The 18,742-nt window shown below is 36.1% G+C and overlaps 2 protein-coding genes across 2 annotated transcripts; one reads left to right on the forward strand and one right to left on the reverse strand.

Annotated features, from left to right (window-relative positions):
* Positions 1 to 151: 151 nt before the first annotated feature.
* Positions 152 to 4,120, reverse strand: LOC103947323 (protein STRICTOSIDINE SYNTHASE-LIKE 10). The gene is made up of 3 exons (XM_009358224.3): positions 3,792 to 4,120; positions 2,770 to 3,039; positions 152 to 888 (listed from the first exon to the last, which is right to left on the reverse strand). Exons 1-3 carry the CDS (start codon positions 4,055 to 4,057, stop codon positions 351 to 353), a joined length of 1,074 nt encoding a protein of 357 aa, XP_009356499.1. The 5' UTR covers positions 4,058 to 4,120; the 3' UTR covers positions 152 to 350.
* A 10,707-nt stretch (positions 4,121 to 14,827) lies between these two features.
* On the forward strand, positions 14,828 to 17,488 carry LOC103947322 (S-adenosylmethionine decarboxylase proenzyme). The gene is made up of 3 exons (XM_009358223.3): positions 14,828 to 15,058; positions 15,666 to 15,827; positions 15,950 to 17,488. Exon 3 carries the CDS (start codon positions 16,160 to 16,162, stop codon positions 17,234 to 17,236), a length of 1,077 nt encoding a protein of 358 aa, XP_009356498.2. The 5' UTR covers positions 14,828 to 15,058; positions 15,666 to 15,827; positions 15,950 to 16,159; the 3' UTR covers positions 17,237 to 17,488.
* The last annotated feature ends 1,254 nt before the right edge of the window (positions 17,489 to 18,742 follow it).

An 18,742-nucleotide genomic window follows, 5' to 3' on the forward strand; every position in this document is an offset into this window, starting at 1 on the left:
TCCACTATTTTAGAAGCAAAAAATTTCATAGGGGTATTTTAGTCTTTCATGATCACGATCATCACCATCAAAAATCGAATTCAAAATTAGCCATGTGAAATACAAGCCTAGAATTCTCTTATAGTATTGCATTGAATCGACTCGTGATTGCTACTCTATGAACTTTTTTTCTCATAAAACGTAATTGTTTTCATTAAAAGTATGTTTTACCTCAAAGTTATTCCTTCATTATAAAGCACTTTTATAACCAGAAACACTTGAATTTTTTTCTTCAAATGTAGCCATAAAGCACTTTTTATTGCCTGCAAATATTTTAAGTCACTCCATCAAATTTGGAAATGAACCAAGATCTAAATCTTGATCACACCAACATAAGGAGCCACCGCTGATCCAATCCACAAAATCCCATTGTGTTCTTCAACCTCACTAACAGCCTGCAAACTTTTACCACCCTCTCCATCCAAAACCTGCAAAACCCCACCTTGTTCGTCAAGTTTCACCCCCACAGGATCATTCACATTCAACAACTCCCCCGAGCTTTCATTATTATTCATCATATTCTGCACTTTGTTCTGCACTCCCTTAACTCCTCTTCCACTGTTGAGTCCAACCCAAAACTCTCCTTTTTTTGTTCTCTTGATGTTATCCGGAGGCCTCTGCAGCTGAGTAAAAAGTTCCAACACATGAGCTTTGGGTCCTCGGAGCCACAGCCTGTGGATTCTAAACTCGGCGGATTCCACGACGAGGACAAAGGACTTGTCGCCGCTCAGAGCCACGCCGTTTGCAAAACCAAGACCGTGGAGCAATACTTTCACTTTCTTTGTACGTGGGTCGTATTGTAGTAGCCTACCAGTTTTGTCACCGGCTAGGACCGACTGAACCCATACCCTTTGACATTGACGACAAGAAAGTATAAGAAGGTAATTAATAGACCAAAACAAATTTGACAAATCTAGCCAACAAGAGTAGATAAGGTTAAAGTCCAAAACATTAACATGGAAGCAACAAATATCCTATTAATCTGTGAATTTTCAATTCTTTAATCTTGACAAAAAAAATTCTTCAATCACTTTTATTTTATTAAACATGGATTCTTTCTTTTAATTTTATTAAATCTAAAATAACCGAATATCTCGCCTACATATGTAGAGCATCGATTTTTTTTTCTTAAAATAAGAAAATGTCAACAAAATATCACTTATGAACTCAATAGACACTCTAATTTGGGTGAATCGCATACATGTCATGTAAGCCTATCTCTTCTCAAACATATTTGGTTCTTTACTTTTGGCATCACAATCTGCTTGGACGCACTATCAGCTTGGCTTGTATAATCAAGACCGTTGAGTTAGCAAGGGTTCATTGAATGCGAGAGTTTTAAGATAATTTATCTGTGAGAGATTTTAAGATAATTTTAATAATTGTTGAGAAATAATATTGTTATTTTCAGTTGCAATAGTTAAATCTTAATAAAGTATTAAATTATCGTGACTTTTTCTTATCTATGCGAGATAAATGGAATTTGCAAACTATATCTCCAATTTAAAAGCTGTCAACTCAAATTGATCTGGGCCATTTGGCATGTGAGCATGTGGGTTGGAACAGTTGGAGCCTGGCTGGAGTGGTCTAGTTTCCACATTTACGTCGGTGTTTGTTCCCTCTTGGTTTTAATGTGATAAGGACATGACGAGTGTCGTTCAAAAAAAAAAAAAGGATATGACGAGTAATTGGATGGGATAATAATATTATCATGCATGCATGCATGCATGAGATAATGGGATAATGCATGGAGTGCATGTTGATGGGGGATGTGAACCGAATGAGAATGGGGTCATGTCTTCAAGTACTAAAAATACGAGATACCAACATAAAAGGGACTTCAACTCAATACACAAACTCTCTGCACAAAACTTCGCGCTGCACGAACCCTTCTCACATCGTGAGAACAACACAGCCCTACTTCAAAGTTTGAATTAACATCAGTACTTCAAGCTCTTCAAGTTCGGTTGAATATTCTATCCAAGTCTCAGTCAGCGAGGAGTCTTTGATTCTTTCGTCGAACAAAGTCATTTCATTTAGCTAAGTGTTGTATGATTCGTTATCTCAGTTCATTTCAAGGTTCGGCATTTTGACGGTTGAATGACTTACCATGAAGACATTTACCTTTTTCGAGTACATGTGTTCTTACATTTTAATGCTGATTCGGTCCACCTATATTTTTACGAATATAGTTGAGGCGGCCAAACCTGGTGCAGAAGATCTTGAACTTCGCATTAACTAGCAACCTTGTTTCCAGGTTTTAGAACCCAAGGCCGAGACATGTTCCTTCCTCGGCCGTGACCACTTGAGCACATAAGTCAGTAGCACATTTGATATCACCACCACATCCATTATACTTGCCGATCGAGCTCAGTTGCGAGTTAGCACGCCCGCATTCAAAAAGACGTAATTAACTCTTAATTATTTGGTATGCGTGTCATGTAGGCTTAGTAATTTTTAGGATCAACACAACCTCGTTTTGTGATGGGATTAATTATTTAGGTATATAATCAAAATTTTAGACTTAAACCTAAAATCTATGCTGTCGATTTAACAGTGATTATACTTCTTAAGTAATCAATCATATCAATAATTGTGATCAAAAGAGAAAATACGTGAATAGAAATGGGATTTTACTGACGTGCCAGTGGTTTTTTTTTTTTTTTTTTAATCAAAAGAACTCGTGCAGTCAGCAAAGGAAAATGAAGGATGGGTTAGAAAATGATGTACCTTCTTTGGAACACAGTGCTTGTGTCTGTGAAATAAACGATTCCTGTTTCTTCATCAATGTCCAAAGAGTTTACAAAAAGGAAGGGGACTCCTCCTATAGAATTGGCAAGAACCTCCGCCTTACCACCATTAGGCCCCGTCTTCATCAGCCCAAAGTAGGCATCTGCAAAGTAGAGATCACAGGTTTTAGGGTGGAACATCATACCCAGTGGCCTCCCACATATTGGTTCGTTCGTCACGTTGGTTGAACCATCACATTGTTTCCTTGCCCTGGTTTATACAAGACGATATAATAAATTATTTTGATTTAAGAAGAAGATTCAAACTTGAATGTATGCGAATAAGTTTTGTCAGTTGACTTAAACCACACTACGGCCTACTTTTGGTTTATCAACAAAGTGAATGTGGAGACTCAGCCTTTGATTGTTATTTTTAAAAACATTAGAAGTCAACTTTGCTTAGCACCCTAAAACAAAAACCAAAAAGTCAACTTTCTGGAGTTGGCGTCACGATTTTACAACTCGATTGGTGGGTAGGTAAGGATAACCCAAAAACTCCAACCTACCACTGGAATTACATTTCCTTATCCTTGGACCAAAAGAAGGAACAACAGAAATCTAAGAACTACAAACTGCAGATATTTTATTGGAAGGATCGCTGATTTACTAATGCTTTCAAACTAAATATATATCAACCTATTTTTCATTTGCAACGAAAAAAAGTGAGCTCAACAAACGTTCTTATATATTAGTGGTCATATTATATATGTTGCAAAAACAATCAAAGTTAGTTTTTGTATGTGTTTGTGTGTGTGTGTGTGCGCCTATATATATGATGTATTTTGGGTCTCTAAGACTCAGGCTAGCTAGTTAGTTTTGTTCTTCTTGTTGGGTTTCGTGGGAAGTTGGTGGGCGGAAACCCAACAAGAAGAACTAAAGTGATTAATATAGCACGAGTCTGGAGACCCTACATACACGTTTCATCAAAGAAAATAGGCAAAGAATAATGAAGGGAGATCTTGCCTGTTTGGGGAGGTGAAGGCGAACTCCGTCCAACCCAAGCGAGGTCCTTGCCATTTGAGGATCGTACCATCCGAAACCCCAACATAGGGTCCTTTTCCACGGCAGTCAAAGGCAATGCTTTCAGGGCCAACAACCCTAGCCAGCTCTATCTCACGGTAGTTTCCGAGGTTGACGGACTTACAAGAAGCTGGTTTGGATGATAGAATGGCGTCAGGAGCTATGACAGTTAGGAGCAAAAACAACAAAAGAAATGAAGGTGGCCTCATGGCTTATGGCTAGCTGCTGAAATTATGCAGATTAATCTGACTTTCTCTGTCTGTTGTAGAGGAGAGGAGAGGAGAGTATTTATAGTACAACTTAGCAAAGAAAAATAATTCATATTAATTAGTGTATGTATGTATGTACGTACGTACGTATGCATGTATGTATAGTCTATTCACTTTTTTGTTCTTTTTTTACTAAGGGTGCTATTCATCTTCATTTGGAAGTGAGAAATCTTAGGTTTGAATCTCATGGATGGTGAATTCGATACCAAATTAGGCTGCTCATTTTGTGGCTTTGCCGAACGCCCCTTCCCCATAATGTAAAAATATCGTTGTACTAAAAAAAAAAAAAAAATTATCTACATTAAAGGAAAGGAGATGGACTTAGACTCACAATGAGCTAACAATAATGTGGTTCAAATTCGCCTTTGGCGATAATCGAATTTAAGACCTCTTACTTACAAGTGAAGAGGAATATCACTAGATCGTAGTACTAAGTGGCTAGTCTATTCACTTGCCTTTCTGTATTTTGACTCACTGTTGCCTTTCCTATGTTAACTTATCACTTGCCCTTGCGACAATACTCCTGTATCCCAACTACTTACCATTTCTGGATCGAGGTAATTAACTATTGATCTAATTATGTTCTAATCAACAAATTAATAAGAGAAAAACGCACACTGGTTTACGACTATAACTTCACATGAAATTTGAATTTAAAACATATTGTGAATGAAAGATCAGCTGGTCAATGGCACAAGTTTTTGAATGAAAGATTAGCTGATCAATGGCACAAGTTTTCAAGCAAAAATTAAGTGGACTACGAAGTGATAAGGGTAATGCTAGAAAAACTAAATTTGTAGATAAAATTTTAGAAATTAAAGAATACGAAAGTTAATGATTGGTTTATTTCTTAGCCGTTAATAAACAAGTTTATTCCCATTTATAATATATCATTTAATTTGTAAATTTTGTCTTCAAATTTATCCTTCCTAACATTAGCCGTTTGATAATGTAAAAGAATGAAGCTAATTAAAAGGCACCATGATTACTTTGTCCGCGATAAAGGGGAATACTGCATGTTAGCAAGAACATACATGAGTTCTGTTACGTGTATATGGGTGTTCAAAGGGCAAGTCTTTTTTAATTTTTTCTTTTGGGTGAAGTTCAAAGGTTAGGTTTTTAGAAAATATTGTGCCGAAAGTGAAAACATGAGGTGACAAAGTATATAAAGAATCTTACTTTTAAAAGAGGTAATGTTTTTTTTTTTTTTTTCAATAAGAGAGGTAATGCTTTAGAGATTAAATTTGCAAACAAAATGATATGGTACCAATAAGAATTAATATGTTTATCAACACATAAATAATAAATCAATAATCAACTTCCATGTCCTTTATTTCTAAAATTTTGTTTATAAATTTAGTCTATCCAGCATTACCTCTTTTAAGAAAGTTCCGTTAACATTTCTCTTTGCATGAAAGATTAACGGATTAATGGCACAACTTTTCAAGCCAATTAAGCGGACTAGCATGTGAATTTTGAAGGCACATAAAATGGGGCTGCGGAGTGATTAGAAGCTTATACATTCCAATGCTGCAACCCCCTTCTTTTTGCAATGCTGCAAACCTCACCGAACTCTAATTAAGCCTAATAATTTAAATTAGTTACACACAATTGATTAATGTAGCTGTTGGGACTCCTAAAAACAATAAAGGCTGAAGCTCTTCCAGCTATATCCACTAAATGCTTATACGATTTGTCACAAAATACTTGCACAACTTTACATTAGGAACTTGCAGATCACTGAGTAAATAGCGTAATCAAGTGAACTCGCAAATGAGAAAAATCTTCATCTAAACGAAGAAAGCTTAGCCGAAGTTTTGGAGGATTAGGCTTCAAATTTCAACTTGCTCGATCGAGTTTCAAATATTGGATCTGTTCATGAATACAACCAATTACAAGATAGAATCTTTCGTCTGGCTGTTTATGGACATGCCCATGCTCTTTCTTAAGGGTAAGGGATGAACCCCCAACTGTTGAGCATTGCTTAAAATATTAGTATCCGTGAAAATATCGATATACAAATTTATAAAATATTATTGGATATATCGAATATTGATATCAGGCCATCTCCAACCGAAGGCTGGCCATATGGCTCATTTTAGGCCATCTCCAACCGAAGAGTCTAGAGGGCCAGAGGGTCAGAGGGCTGAAAATAGCCCGAAAACCATTTCCAACCGAGGGCTAGGCTAGAAGGCTTTGGAATCTGAGAGGGCCTCATGGAATCGGAGAGGGTTGGCCAGAAAATTCAGTTTTCCTGTTTGTTATAACCGACAGAAATGCTTAAGAAAAAAATTCAAATGCAACGGCTAGCTGACGTCAGCTAGCCGTTGCATTTGAATTTTTATTTTATTTTATAGTTTTATTTTTTTTATTTACAAAAATTTTCCTATAATTTCTATTTTTAATATTTTTTTTTCCTATAACTTTTATTTTACAAAATTTGTTTCATTTTTTTTTAAATTCCATTTTTTCCTACAACTTCTATTTCATAAAATTGCTTTATTTTATTTTAAATTCTATTTTTATCCTATAACTTCTATTTCACAAAATTTGTTTCATATTTTTTTAAATTATATATTTTTTTCCTATAACTTCCTAAGCCATTATACAACATTAAATTAAATTAAGTAACATGAAACAACATTAAACAGTATGAAATAATATTAAATAACATTAACCAACATACAAATTATACAACATAAAAAAAAACATTTAACAACATGAAACTTAAACAACATTTTAAAAAACATTTAACAACATAAAACTTAAACGCCTTCTCCATGCTGACGTCACTTAGCCGTTGGATTTGAATTTAAGTTGTAGTTTTTAAATAATAAATTATGTTTGGCCCTATGTGTGACATCCCACATCGCCCAGAGGAGTGATCCTTATATATATATTCTCATCCCTACCTAGCGCAAGGCCTTTTGGGAGCTCACTGGCTTCGGGTTCCTTTGGAACTCCGAAGTTAAGCGAGTAGCGCGTGAGAGCATTCCCAGGATGGGTGACCCATCGGGAAGTTCTCGTGTGAGTTCCTAGAAACAAAACCGTGAGGGCATGGTCGGGGCCCAAAGCGGACAATATCGTGTTACGGTGGTGGAGCGGGCCTGGGAAGTGGTTCCCCCCGGGCCGGGATGTGACAATTTGGTATCAGAGCCTAACCCTGGTCGCGAGTGTGCCGACGAGGACGTCGGGCCCCTAAGGGGGGTGGATTGTGACATCCCACATCGCCCAGGGGAGTGATCCTTATATATATATTCTCATCCTTACCTAGCACGAGGCCTTTTGGGAGCTCACTGGCTTCGGGTTCCGTAGGAACTCCGAAGTTAAGCGAGAAGGGGGCTAGAGCAATCCCATGATGGGTGACCCACTGGGAAGTTGCTCGTGAGTTCCCAAAAACAAAACCGTGAGGGAATGGTAAGCCCAAAGCGGACAATATCGTGCTATGGTGGTGGAGCGGGCCCGGGAAGTGATACGCCCCGGGCCGGGATGTGACACTATGACCCTTTGGCCCTCGGTTGGAGACGGTTTTTTGTGGTAGGGCTAAAACGAGCCCTCTGGCTCTCAGTTGGAGACGGAGGCAAATATGGCCCTATATTGTTCATTAAAATATTAATATCTGAGAGAATCTTGGAGGGCCAGAGGGCTAAAACGAGCCATCTAGCCAGCCCTCGGTTGGAGATGGCCTTAGCCCTTTAGCCCTCTAAGAAATTAATATTTTAATGAACAGTACATGGCCATATTTGCTTCCATCTTCAACCGAGGGCCAAAAGGGCCATAGGGCTTGTTTTAGCCATGTCACAAAAAACCGTCTCCAACAGTGGGCCAAAGGGTCATAGGGCCAAACATAATTTATTATTAAAATTTAAAAACTACAACAACTTAAATTTAAATACAACAACTTAAATTTTAAAAACAACAAATTAAATTTAAAAACTACAAATTAAATTTAAAAACAACATTAACTTAAATTTAAAAACTACAACAAATTAAATTTAATATCCATAATCAACATCATCTTCATCATCCGCCATTATAGGAGTATAGTCAAAGGTAAACAACTGTCATCGGGTCATAATTTTTATTTTTTATTTTTATCAAAATAGGCCTTACTCATTAGAGTGTGATTCGAAGTGTTCCTCTTCATATCCTTTTATTGCAGACAAGGCCATTTGAAAATTATTGAAATAATTGAAGGAAATATTTTTGAAAGAGGTAAGAAAATATGAGAATTGAAATGGTGTAGGAATGGTGAAAATTTTGTGAGGAATGGTTTAGGTATTTATAGGAAAAAAAAAAAGAATTTTTAAGAATTAAAAAAAAAATTGGCCCAATTTTTTTTTTTTTAATCTAACTGTAACTGGCGTCAGCTAGCCGTTGGATTCAAAAATTTGTTTAAGAATTCATGTCAGATATAACCGACAGGATTAATAATAATACTATCGGTTATATCCGACAACAATTCTTAAATTCCTGGCCCAACCGGTTGGCCCTTTCAAATTCCATGAGGTCCACAAGCCCTTTGGCCTAGCCCTCGATTGGAGATGGTTTTTGGGCTATTTTTGGCTCTCTGGCCCTCTGAACCTTTCAGTTGGAAATGGCCTCAGTTGCTTTTGATAGAATTTCCAATGGAAATAATGGAAATTTAAAGTCAAAATTTAGCTAACCTCAAACAATGGTTTGGATGAAATATAAAAGTTTCTTCGATGTTTAATCGAAATGTCGAAAATATCGAAAAAAACTATCAATTTTTTCCCAAACTTAAAAGTTTCTCTAATGTAAAGTGAAGTTTAGACTTCACCCCACCTCTCTTTCCATATTTTTTTCTATACTTTCGAATATTTTCACGGATATACAAATTCATAGCAAATGCAAAAAGGGTTCAGCCCAACCAAAATAACACAAGTTTTTGAATGAAAGATTAGCCGATCATTGGCACAAGTTTTCAAGCCAAAATTAAGCGGACTAAAATGTGAAGTTGATCATGTTAAGGGATGAAGCTAATTAAACCGGAGTTGAAGGCACCATGATTACTTTGTCGGCAATAGAGTACCACTTGTTAGCTAGAATATACATGATCAATTTGTATCATGTGTATAGTATATGGGTGTTCAAAGGGCAAGTTTTTTTTTTTTTTTTTTTTTTTTGGGGATGAAGTTCAAAGGTTAAGTCTTTAGAAAATTGTAAACGACAGCGGATTTTAACTCACTATTTTAACTTTCACATATCTATCTTTAATTTTTGCATCAAATTGAACAAATCAAACAAAAATAATAGATATAATTAAACATGAGAACGTTAGAAGATAAAAAAGTATGCCTTTGCGATTTCTCTTCGATATAACCTCCCATGCCAGCACCTATTTATATTCACGTCCCACGGATAATAAACATGCAAAACATATAAAAGTATACTATTCAACAAAACTTAAGAATAGTTATCATTTTGTTAACATCATACATTCTAATCTTGCGTTCGTGCGGGTTTAGAGTCGTGAAATTATCACCACTAAATGTACATGCAAAAGTTAGTTTTAAAGGTATATGAGATTGGGCTACGGAGTGATGACAAACTTTTACATTCCAACGCACACACCCTCCCTTTCCTAGTCGTGTCGTGGCACGCCACGCCAAATAGAGAAAATAAGTTGTGGTCGTTATTTCAACGCTTCAAACCTGGTTTAAAGATAATTTTTTAAAAGTGAGACTCTTCATTGATTTTTCGCTACCTTATATTTGGGGTATAATTTTACGGACCAACATTATAAAATATTGTACAAAACACACAAGTTGTCAAAGAGTCTATGAAGAGTCTCTTAGCATTTCTCACCTAATAATTCAAACTAATTAATTATATATAGTTGATTAATATAGAGCTGCCGGAGTCCTACAAACAATAAAGGCTGAAGCTCTTCCAACCATATGCAATAAATCCTCCTCAAGTTGCTACATCATTCTCAATCTTGTTCCCTTGATTTTCTAATCACAACCAATTTCTGTGTACTATGTTCGAAGACCGTGTTGGCAGCCATGGAGTGCTCCTTGATTGTCACAAAATACTTTCAGAACTTTATATTAGGACCCAGCTGATCATTGACTAAATAGCGTAATCAAGTGAGCTCGCAAATGAAAAAAATACATTGAAACGAACAAAGCTCTGCCGAAACTTTGGAAGGAAGAATTTGGCTTCAAAGTTCAACTCACCGGAGTTTCAAATCATGGATCCGTATATGAATATACAACTAATTGCAGGGTAGAATCTCTCGCCAGGCTACCTCATGGTCATGCAACCGTTTTTTTCCTATTGTTAGGCCATCTCTAATAGAGAGGGCTAAATGTCCAAAGCTAAAAAATAGTTTGATTTGTTCAAGAGCTCATCTCCAATCAATGGTTGTACTATAATTCTTTAGAGCCCACCAGACCATTATTTGGCCAAAGGGCCTCATGGTGCCAAATGTAGCAAATCCCCCCCCCCCCCCCTCTTAACCCTTTTTTGGGGATTAGCTCCTTAGTTGCAACAATTGATTTAAACTCAACAGCTAGATTTGAAAACATCCAATGGTGGTTTAATTAAATTAACCAACAAATTTAAAGAATAAACTTAAAACTAATAAATATTGAGGGGGTCATGTTTAGTCTCTCCGATTGGAGATGATATATGAGTATGACCTAACATTGTTTATATAAAAATATATTTTATAGGGCTATAGTTTCAAACAAGGTTATATTGTCATATTTTAACCCTTTCAATTGGAGATGGCCTTAAGGGGGTGCATCCCGATTATAGCAAATGCAAAAAGGGTTAATCCCAACTAATATAACACACCAGTTGGGCCACGACACCAACAAAGAGAGGCCCAATACAGTACAGGCCCAGATTAAATAAATAAAAGTTTAAATATATATATATATATATATATATATATATATATTCAAAAAAACAAAAAGAAGGAGAAAAGGTTTTGCTATTGATCATCCTCCCAATTTGCTTGCTGAGTCAAAAAGGCGTCCTGCTGATAATTGGGCGATGATTATCCAAAATATCTTGCACATTCGCTGACCTCATTTTTCATTTTGTTAATGGAGCTTTACAAGTGCATAACAGCTCAGTAACGTTACATCTATATACTTAATTATTTTAGTTTGACAATATCTTTGATTAGGGGATAATTAATTAGCATATCAAATCTTCATGCGTATTTAAGCACTGGAAATGGCTTCATTGAGGCGTGAAATTGTTGTACGGTACTGGAAAAATGCTATTTGACATAAGCAATCTACTCATACAAAAACACTTGAATTGGCTGTACCACATTTTTCTTTTTACATGTATCCACATTTCTTGGTCACGACCAACAAAAGCTAAAATTCCATTAAGGCGTGTTTCCACGGAGTTCTTTGGAGAATTGTGTTTTCATGGGAGTGCACAAATACCTTTGTTTAAGAGAAGATAACAACTCAATCAGATCTTCTTGTTTGCTTACTTTGCATCACAATTGTATGCGATGGTTGTCTGTTCGATACTGATAGTGAGTTGGTGTATAAAAGAAAATCTCAATTTCTCTGCTTAAGAAATCTTGTGGGAATCGAAGTAATAAGCACGTAAGTTATATAATCAATCCATTCATATTACAACACGAGTTACACAAGACAGTTGAGTAGGAAATTATAAACCGTCCATGCAATTTAAAACTTGATAGGTATATTAAGAAATTAATAAGTGCGTTAGAACCTATCCCACATTTCTTTGCAGATCCAAACGAAAAGATGCTTATAATGTAGAAGGTAAGCCGGAATTTAATTAAATTACTTCACCGAGAAGCAAGGAATATCTCGTGGTAACAGAAGTCAGAAGGTATGGCTAATCTCAAGGGCGGCCCCATCGGCCACAGTTAATGTTTGTTCAACGCTCCCCAAAGGGCACAGATAATGTTTGTTTAACGGCCCCAATGGCCACGGATGTTCTTTTACATATATAATATGCTAGATGCTCCCGAATCCAAGCATAGGATAGTTGACAAACCGAATCCAGGCAAAGTTAGTGTTGAAATTTTGACATGGCATCTTGATGTATCTTGTGTGAATTGTGATGTTAAAGAACATTTTTATCATGATTTAGATGAAGGATAACAATACATAATTATATTATAAAATAATGCTATACTAGTTTCTTGTTACACACGTACGAGTGTGGCAATTGACTTATTTATTTAAATATATTTTAAAAAATAATAATGCACTTATTAACCACCTACAGTCCAACTAGATTGTTTTTTTTTTTTTTTAATTCTTAGAGCAATTTGAGTATTATGAAGCTTCATCACTTTTTGTGCCTTCTCATTTTGTATATACTAGTCTATTGCCCCAAGCTCACGTGGCAATTTTCTTTTGTACATTTTCTTGTCTATTTTTTATTTTTATTCTTTTTTTTTTAAATATGTTTTTTCATTTAAACAAATTAAAGAAATAAAAGAAGAAAAACTACCCACCACGTGGGTGGTTTTATTTTGTAAAATCTTAATTAGGAAGGGGCAATTTTGGAATTATAGTCCACATCTAACACGAGTGAGTCCACAAACCACATCCAACACGTGCAAGAACTCTTTGTTAATTTGTTTTTTATTTTTGTTTTAATTTCTTCTTCATTACTTTTTTGGAAAGGAATTCTCTCCCGATCTATTCCATCAAATTCGCCATATCAATAAATTTGGATTTTTAAAATTTAATCAAACGGCTAAAATTATCATAATTTTTAAAGGAGTCCCATGTTTTTAATCGTTTGATCAAATTTCAAAAGTTCAAATTCATTGATTGGGTTGATTTAGTGAAAAAGATCCGGAAATGATCACTTTCATACCTTTTTTTTACCAGATAAGGAGGAAAATTTCATTCCCAAAACGCGATAATTTGAAAATATTTACGTGCCTAAGAGTGTTAATATAGTAATTTTAGTAAGGAACTTTTTTAGGTGCGACAACATTTTCATTTAGTCAAAAAATTAGTTTGACAAAAGTTGTTGAAATTGCAGCGAAAGAAAACCCCTTCATCCGGCGGCTATTATTGCCAAAAAATTAATAAAGAAGCAGTAAGGGTGCAGTCTGCATTTCTCAATAAACAAAAGAATATAAAAGATCTCATATTTGATATTTCAAACTGATAAGTTTGCTTAATTGTGACGATAGATAGAGTGATATTTCTCATAACCTTTAATGGATAATTATGTTTTACCACTTATTGTCCTAGTTTTAAGAAAACAATAAAGAAATAGTAATTATTGGAGGAAAATAAGGGAAGAAAGCATACATATTGCGATGCAGGACAAGTACTAGCGGAGCGTGTGGACAGAAATGAAAGGAGCAATCGGAGGAGAGGAAAATAAAAAGGGGAAAAAAGAGCAAAGGATAGAGGCCACAGAAGCCGAACATGTGTCAGAAGGTTTGAGGCTCTGTTAAATCAGGTCCCCACCCACCACGGGCCAACCTTATCGTGACAAAAGTGCCCCCACGCGAATCTGATTCTCTCTGTCCATATACGGCTATTGTGAGTGAGGATCCGTGATCTTCTTGGTAAGGATTTCAAAAATCTTCAAATTATATTTAAAATTAATTATAAAAAATACTTGATGAAAATTGATCACATGATACATAATGAATAGATGTGATTAAAGAATTTAAAATCCTTATAAGTGGATCCTCTCTCGGCTATTCTATTCTTAAAGACTTCAAGGTCAATGTTTAATGTAGAAATATAAGCGTCTTGTCATTATATTGTTTTGACTTTAACAAATTTATACAACTTAAAAAAAAAATATTCAGACGACTCTTAAAATTGGACTCTTTATGAACTATCTGAGACTTTATTTTTTTTTTTCACAATAATTTATAATGTCAATATTCAAACTAACATCTAACTGTGAGGTAACAGGTAATCCATAAAAAACCTTGAATTCTCTTAATATTTATAAAAAAAGAATGCATCATTGAGCCACTAAAAAGTGATGTATACTAGAAATTGTTGTACAGTTGGACTTTTTGCACAAGCGTTCACTATCTATAACTTTTGAATTTCGTGCCAAAAACATTAACCTTACAATGTTACCATTTGCAAGAAAAATAGTTTTTGCAAATCATTTTTCTACTCTTACATATTTATGTTTAATTATGGCATTTAAAACTAAATAGATGAAAATTAAAGCCTATGAATAAAAATGAGTGTGTAACTAGAAAAAGGAAAATGAACTGTCCCTTTTTCAAAGAAGTAGGATTCTCTCACTTTCAATTTCATTCTCTTTTTTTTCCTTCATCTCTCACTCTTTTTTCTGTCCATCTCTTTTTAGAGAAGTCAATATAAGATGTTGACGTAATTTAATCATGAACGTTTAAATAAAAGAAGAAAAAAAAGTTTTGGAAGAAAGAAAATCCTAGTTTGTTTCCATAACGATTAAAATATTGATTGCATACGTTACCAACCTTCCAATTTTCGATTATTGCCGTTACGAATTTTCCAATTTTCGGGAAAATGAAATAACAGAAAAAGCGAGTAACGCATGACCGCGAATAGGTTTTCTCGTTCAAAAGGCCCAGCGGCTTCCAACAAGCCTCCTCGCCAGCCTAGCAGGCTATACAGTGTAGGGCTAATACCGTCTTTCCACTATCACACAGGGGCAAAATAGTCACAGAAGTCTCACGTCACCTATAAATAAGCCCCATATCTCCCTAGTTTTCAGAAAAACGAAACAGCCAACTGGAGCAATAAGCAGCAATCAAAATCCCTAGGGTTTTAGTTTTAATCCGGTTCCAAATCGCTTTGAGATCTCAATTTTCTCGCCGCCCGCTGGTTCGGTCAATTTCGGTGTCGATTCTCAAATCCTAGGGTTTCCTTGAAGCTTGATAGCCATCGTCCGCTCCTCTGGAGAGAGAGTGCCTAACAATTTCGCATATTTGTGAGTGAAATCATTGTTCTTTTCCCTGAATTGAATTTGTTGCTTTTTACGTTAAATTATGCTTTGATGATTTGAATATGTGGTTTGAATGGAAAATGACGAAGCTTTGGTAATCTGTATACGTCTATAATTATTTGTTAAATAAAGCCTGTATTTTGATGTAAATTGTGTTAATCATCAATCTGGTTCTGGATTATTGGGGCTAGATTGAGATTTGTATCATAAATTAATTTTTATGGAATGGGGGTGAATTAATTTGCGCAATGATTACATATATACGTATTACATTTTCATGTGGTGATGCACTTAATCTGATTGTTCGATGAAATTTGTTTATGATATTCATTTTAAGCGATGGTTTTGTAAGAAAGCAGTAATTTTTGACAATTTTCATTTTATTTTTTGGTCTAATTTGTTGTTTTAATTGTTAAAAGTGTAAATTATATAACTTTTGGCAAATGTGGTATGTATTTATTGCAAGAATAATTTGAATTCTGATCTATAACATATAGATTTGATCGGTTCATGCGCTACATGCTTTACTGTTGAGAAATTTTTTTGCTTTTGTATCTGATTACTGATATCTTGATTGGTTTGGTATGAACAGGAAGACCTGAATGTCCTAATGGAGTCCAAAGGTGGTAAAAAGTCTAGTAGTAGTAGTAGTAGTAAATCATCATTATTCTACGAAGCACCTCTCGGCTACAGCATCGAAGACATCCGACCCAACGGTGGAATTAAGAAGTTCAGATCGGCTGCTTACTCCAACGTAAGTGTCCGTTTACTAGTTTTTATGTATGCTATTGTGCTGTACAGTTGGGTTATGGATTCCTTCTAGCTGGTTAAATTGTACATGAAAAATGCTAACTTTCTGTTTCTATCTTTGTGCAGTGCGCCCGCAAGCCATCCTGATATTCCTCAGTTGGATTTTTAACCACGAGACGTGGTTTCAGTTTTATTGCTTTCCTAGGTGTTTGTTTCCGTTTTCTTCAATCGACATCTTCCTCTCTTTCTCTCTTTTGCGACTGTCATCTCTTTGCAACTGCAATCTGCTTTGATTTTCTGATCTTCTTGCAACTGTAATCATTCCTGTTAGTCAATATGGCCATGGAGGGATCTGCTATTGGATTTGAAGGTTATGAAAAGAGGCTAGAAATAGCATTTTTCGAGCCGAGTGTCTTTCTCGACCCTGAAGGAAGGGGTCTTCGGTCTCTGTCCAAAGCTCAGATAGATGAATTTCTTGACCAAGCTGAGTGCACCATCGTCTCATCATTGTCGAATGACGATGTTGACTCATATGTTCTTTCTGAGTCAAGCCTCTTTATTCATCCATACAAGATGATCATCAAAACTTGTGGCACAACCAAGTTGCTCCGTGTGATCCCGACTGTCCTGCAGTTGGCTGAAACCATTTCCCTTGCTGTGAGATCTGTGAAGTACACTCGTGGGAGTTTCATTTTTCCGGGAGCACAGACGTACCCTCATCGTAGCTTCTCAGAAGAAGTTTCGGTCCTCGACAGCTACTTCGGGAAGCTTGGGTCAGGAAGCAGGGCGTATGTGATGGGCAGGTCAGATGGACCTCAGAAGTGGCATGTGTATTCTGCGACTGCCGAATCAGCAAGCTTCGTTGAACCTGTGTACACTCTTGAAATGTGCATGACTGGTTTGGACAGGGGAAAGGCTTCTGTATTCTACAAATCTGAATCGAGCTCAGCCACAACGATGACAAACGAATCTGGTATCCGAAAAATCCTTCCAGATTCCGATATTTGTGATTTCGAGTTTGACCCCTGTGGTTATTCCATGAATTCCATCGAAGGAGCTGCAATTTCGACCATTCACGTCACACCAGAAGATGGCTTCAGTTATGCAAGTTTTGAAACTGCTGGATATGATCTGAAAAGTGTAAACCTGAACGAGTTGGTTGAGAGGGTATTGGTTTGTTTCCAACCAAAAGAATTCTCCATAGCTGTGCATGCCAATGTTGCTAGCAAGTCACTCCAGCAACATTCTCTCGTCGATCTGAAGGGATACTGTCGCGAAGAGAGCAGCCACGAAGAGCTTGGACTGGGTGGAGCCATTGTCTACCAGAGGTTCCTGAAGACTGCTGAGCGGTGCGGTTCTCCTCGATCAACTCTCAAGGGCTGCTGGAGAGAGGAAGAGGAAGAAGATTATTAAGCACAATTGACTAGTAGTTACATTCGTCATTTTTCGGATTTATGAATAAATTACTTATCAGCGACGGCCTGATAATGGTAAATGGTAGAATGTCTGAAAGTGTTGTCTTTGATTAATCTTTCCATTCATGTTGAGTGTTGTTTTCGCATGATACAGCACATCAAACCCTAAGTTGGATTTAGTTATTGTATTCGTAAGAGATCTGATGTTGAAGTTCAATGCTTGGTTATATGAAACCTATGTTTTGTTGTTTCTCTATTGCATTGTTGAGCGACTTACTATGTGCGCGGAATCCATCTCGACTGTCGACTGCCGACTGCATCGTATGAGAAAATGAGGTTGTGATTTTATCATTTATTTACGGACGTTAGTTTTTTCTGTTGCCTTTTTTATCTTCCCGGACATTGAACCCTGCATGAATGTTGAAATCGGAGCCTAGGGTTTTGGCGGTTTTATGGAGTTTGTATTTTGATCCGGGACGCCGTGGTAGCTTCCACGTTGGCAATTTTATTGGTTCAATTTTGTATGAGCTGTGAATATGTGAGGTCAGGGGCGGATGTATATCAGGACCATCCGGAGTTCGTGTTCATCAAGTGTTTGATGTAATGACTGCTAGACATATCTCGACAAGTTATGTCTACAACACTAATCAAATTCTCTTCACTCATCATATTAATTCAGCATATATCGATATATGCTGACACGTGCGCAACATGGTTTGGTTGACGAGACCAGTTCACTAAATATTCAACGAAATGCCTTAGTGAATCAATTAAAATTTAATTTTGTTTGCACGCTTCGACTCTATTTCTATGTAAAAACTTGGAACTTTTAACATTGAAACAGTGAGACTCCTAAAAATTCGAATCCTGAACCTGCCAGTATTTGAGGTGTTGGACGGGCAGTCATATGGCGTTGGTTTTGAATTATTTTATTTTTCTGTTCACGTGAGAAGAACCCATTGCCCCATGGTAGAGCTAGGCCCAAGCGCAAGCTATACACATTGAAATGTGTGGCCCTACTAGCTTAAGGACATTTGAACCTTTCTTTCTGTGAAAACTTCCCGTTGGAGTTGGCTCCATCAAGGATGTTTAAGGCCAAGGTTTTTTTAGTTCCTATTACAACATCACCATCTAGTGTTGTTTACTAATTTCTTTATATTATAACAATTGAATTTATTTGATAAGAGTAGTATTTCGATTTATGGTATGTTAATTGTAAAACAACAAAGTATTATTTCATTATGTGGCGTCAATTGTACGAGTCTTAAAACGTCAATTTTACGCCAAGTATTTCATTAATATTGATCACTAATATTATCACATATAAATTAGTAAAATCACTTGTTTGTGTGTGACTGTCACACAAAAAAACTTCTGAACCTAAGGTATGTTTAGTTAATCTAGAACCAACTAGTTGGGTACTTGTTTAATGAGTAATTCTGGAACCTACTAGTTTGGAATAAAATCCCCAAAATCCTAATCTTTGTATTTAATTTTTTAATTA

This window comes from the organism of the source record quoted next, unplaced genomic scaffold, assembly GCF_019419815.1.
Source record: "Pyrus x bretschneideri cultivar Hongxiangsu unplaced genomic scaffold, Pyrus_bretschneideri_v1 Contig6, whole genome shotgun sequence".
In the NCBI taxonomy this organism is placed as follows: Eukaryota; Viridiplantae; Streptophyta; class Magnoliopsida; order Rosales; family Rosaceae; genus Pyrus; species Pyrus x bretschneideri.

What these genes read in the sequence shown, in the direction of transcription:
- LOC103947323 (XM_009358224.3), bottom strand. Translation starts at nt 4,057, where the DNA reads ATGAGGCCACCTTCATTTCTTTTGTTGTTTTTGCTCCTAACTGTCATA. An exon ending in GCCTTCACCTCCCCAAACAG is followed by an intron (nt 3,040 to 3,791) that starts GCAAGATCTCCC and finishes TGTATAAACCAG; the next exon opens with GGCAAGGAAACAATGTGATG. An exon ending in AGCACTGTGTTCCAAAGAAG is followed by an intron (nt 889 to 2,769) that starts GTACATCATTTT and finishes TCAATGTCAAAG; the next exon opens with GGTATGGGTTCAGTCGGTCC.
- LOC103947322 (XM_009358223.3), top strand. Translation starts at nt 16,160, where the DNA reads ATGGCCATGGAGGGATCTGCTATTGGATTTGAAGGTTATGAAAAGAGG.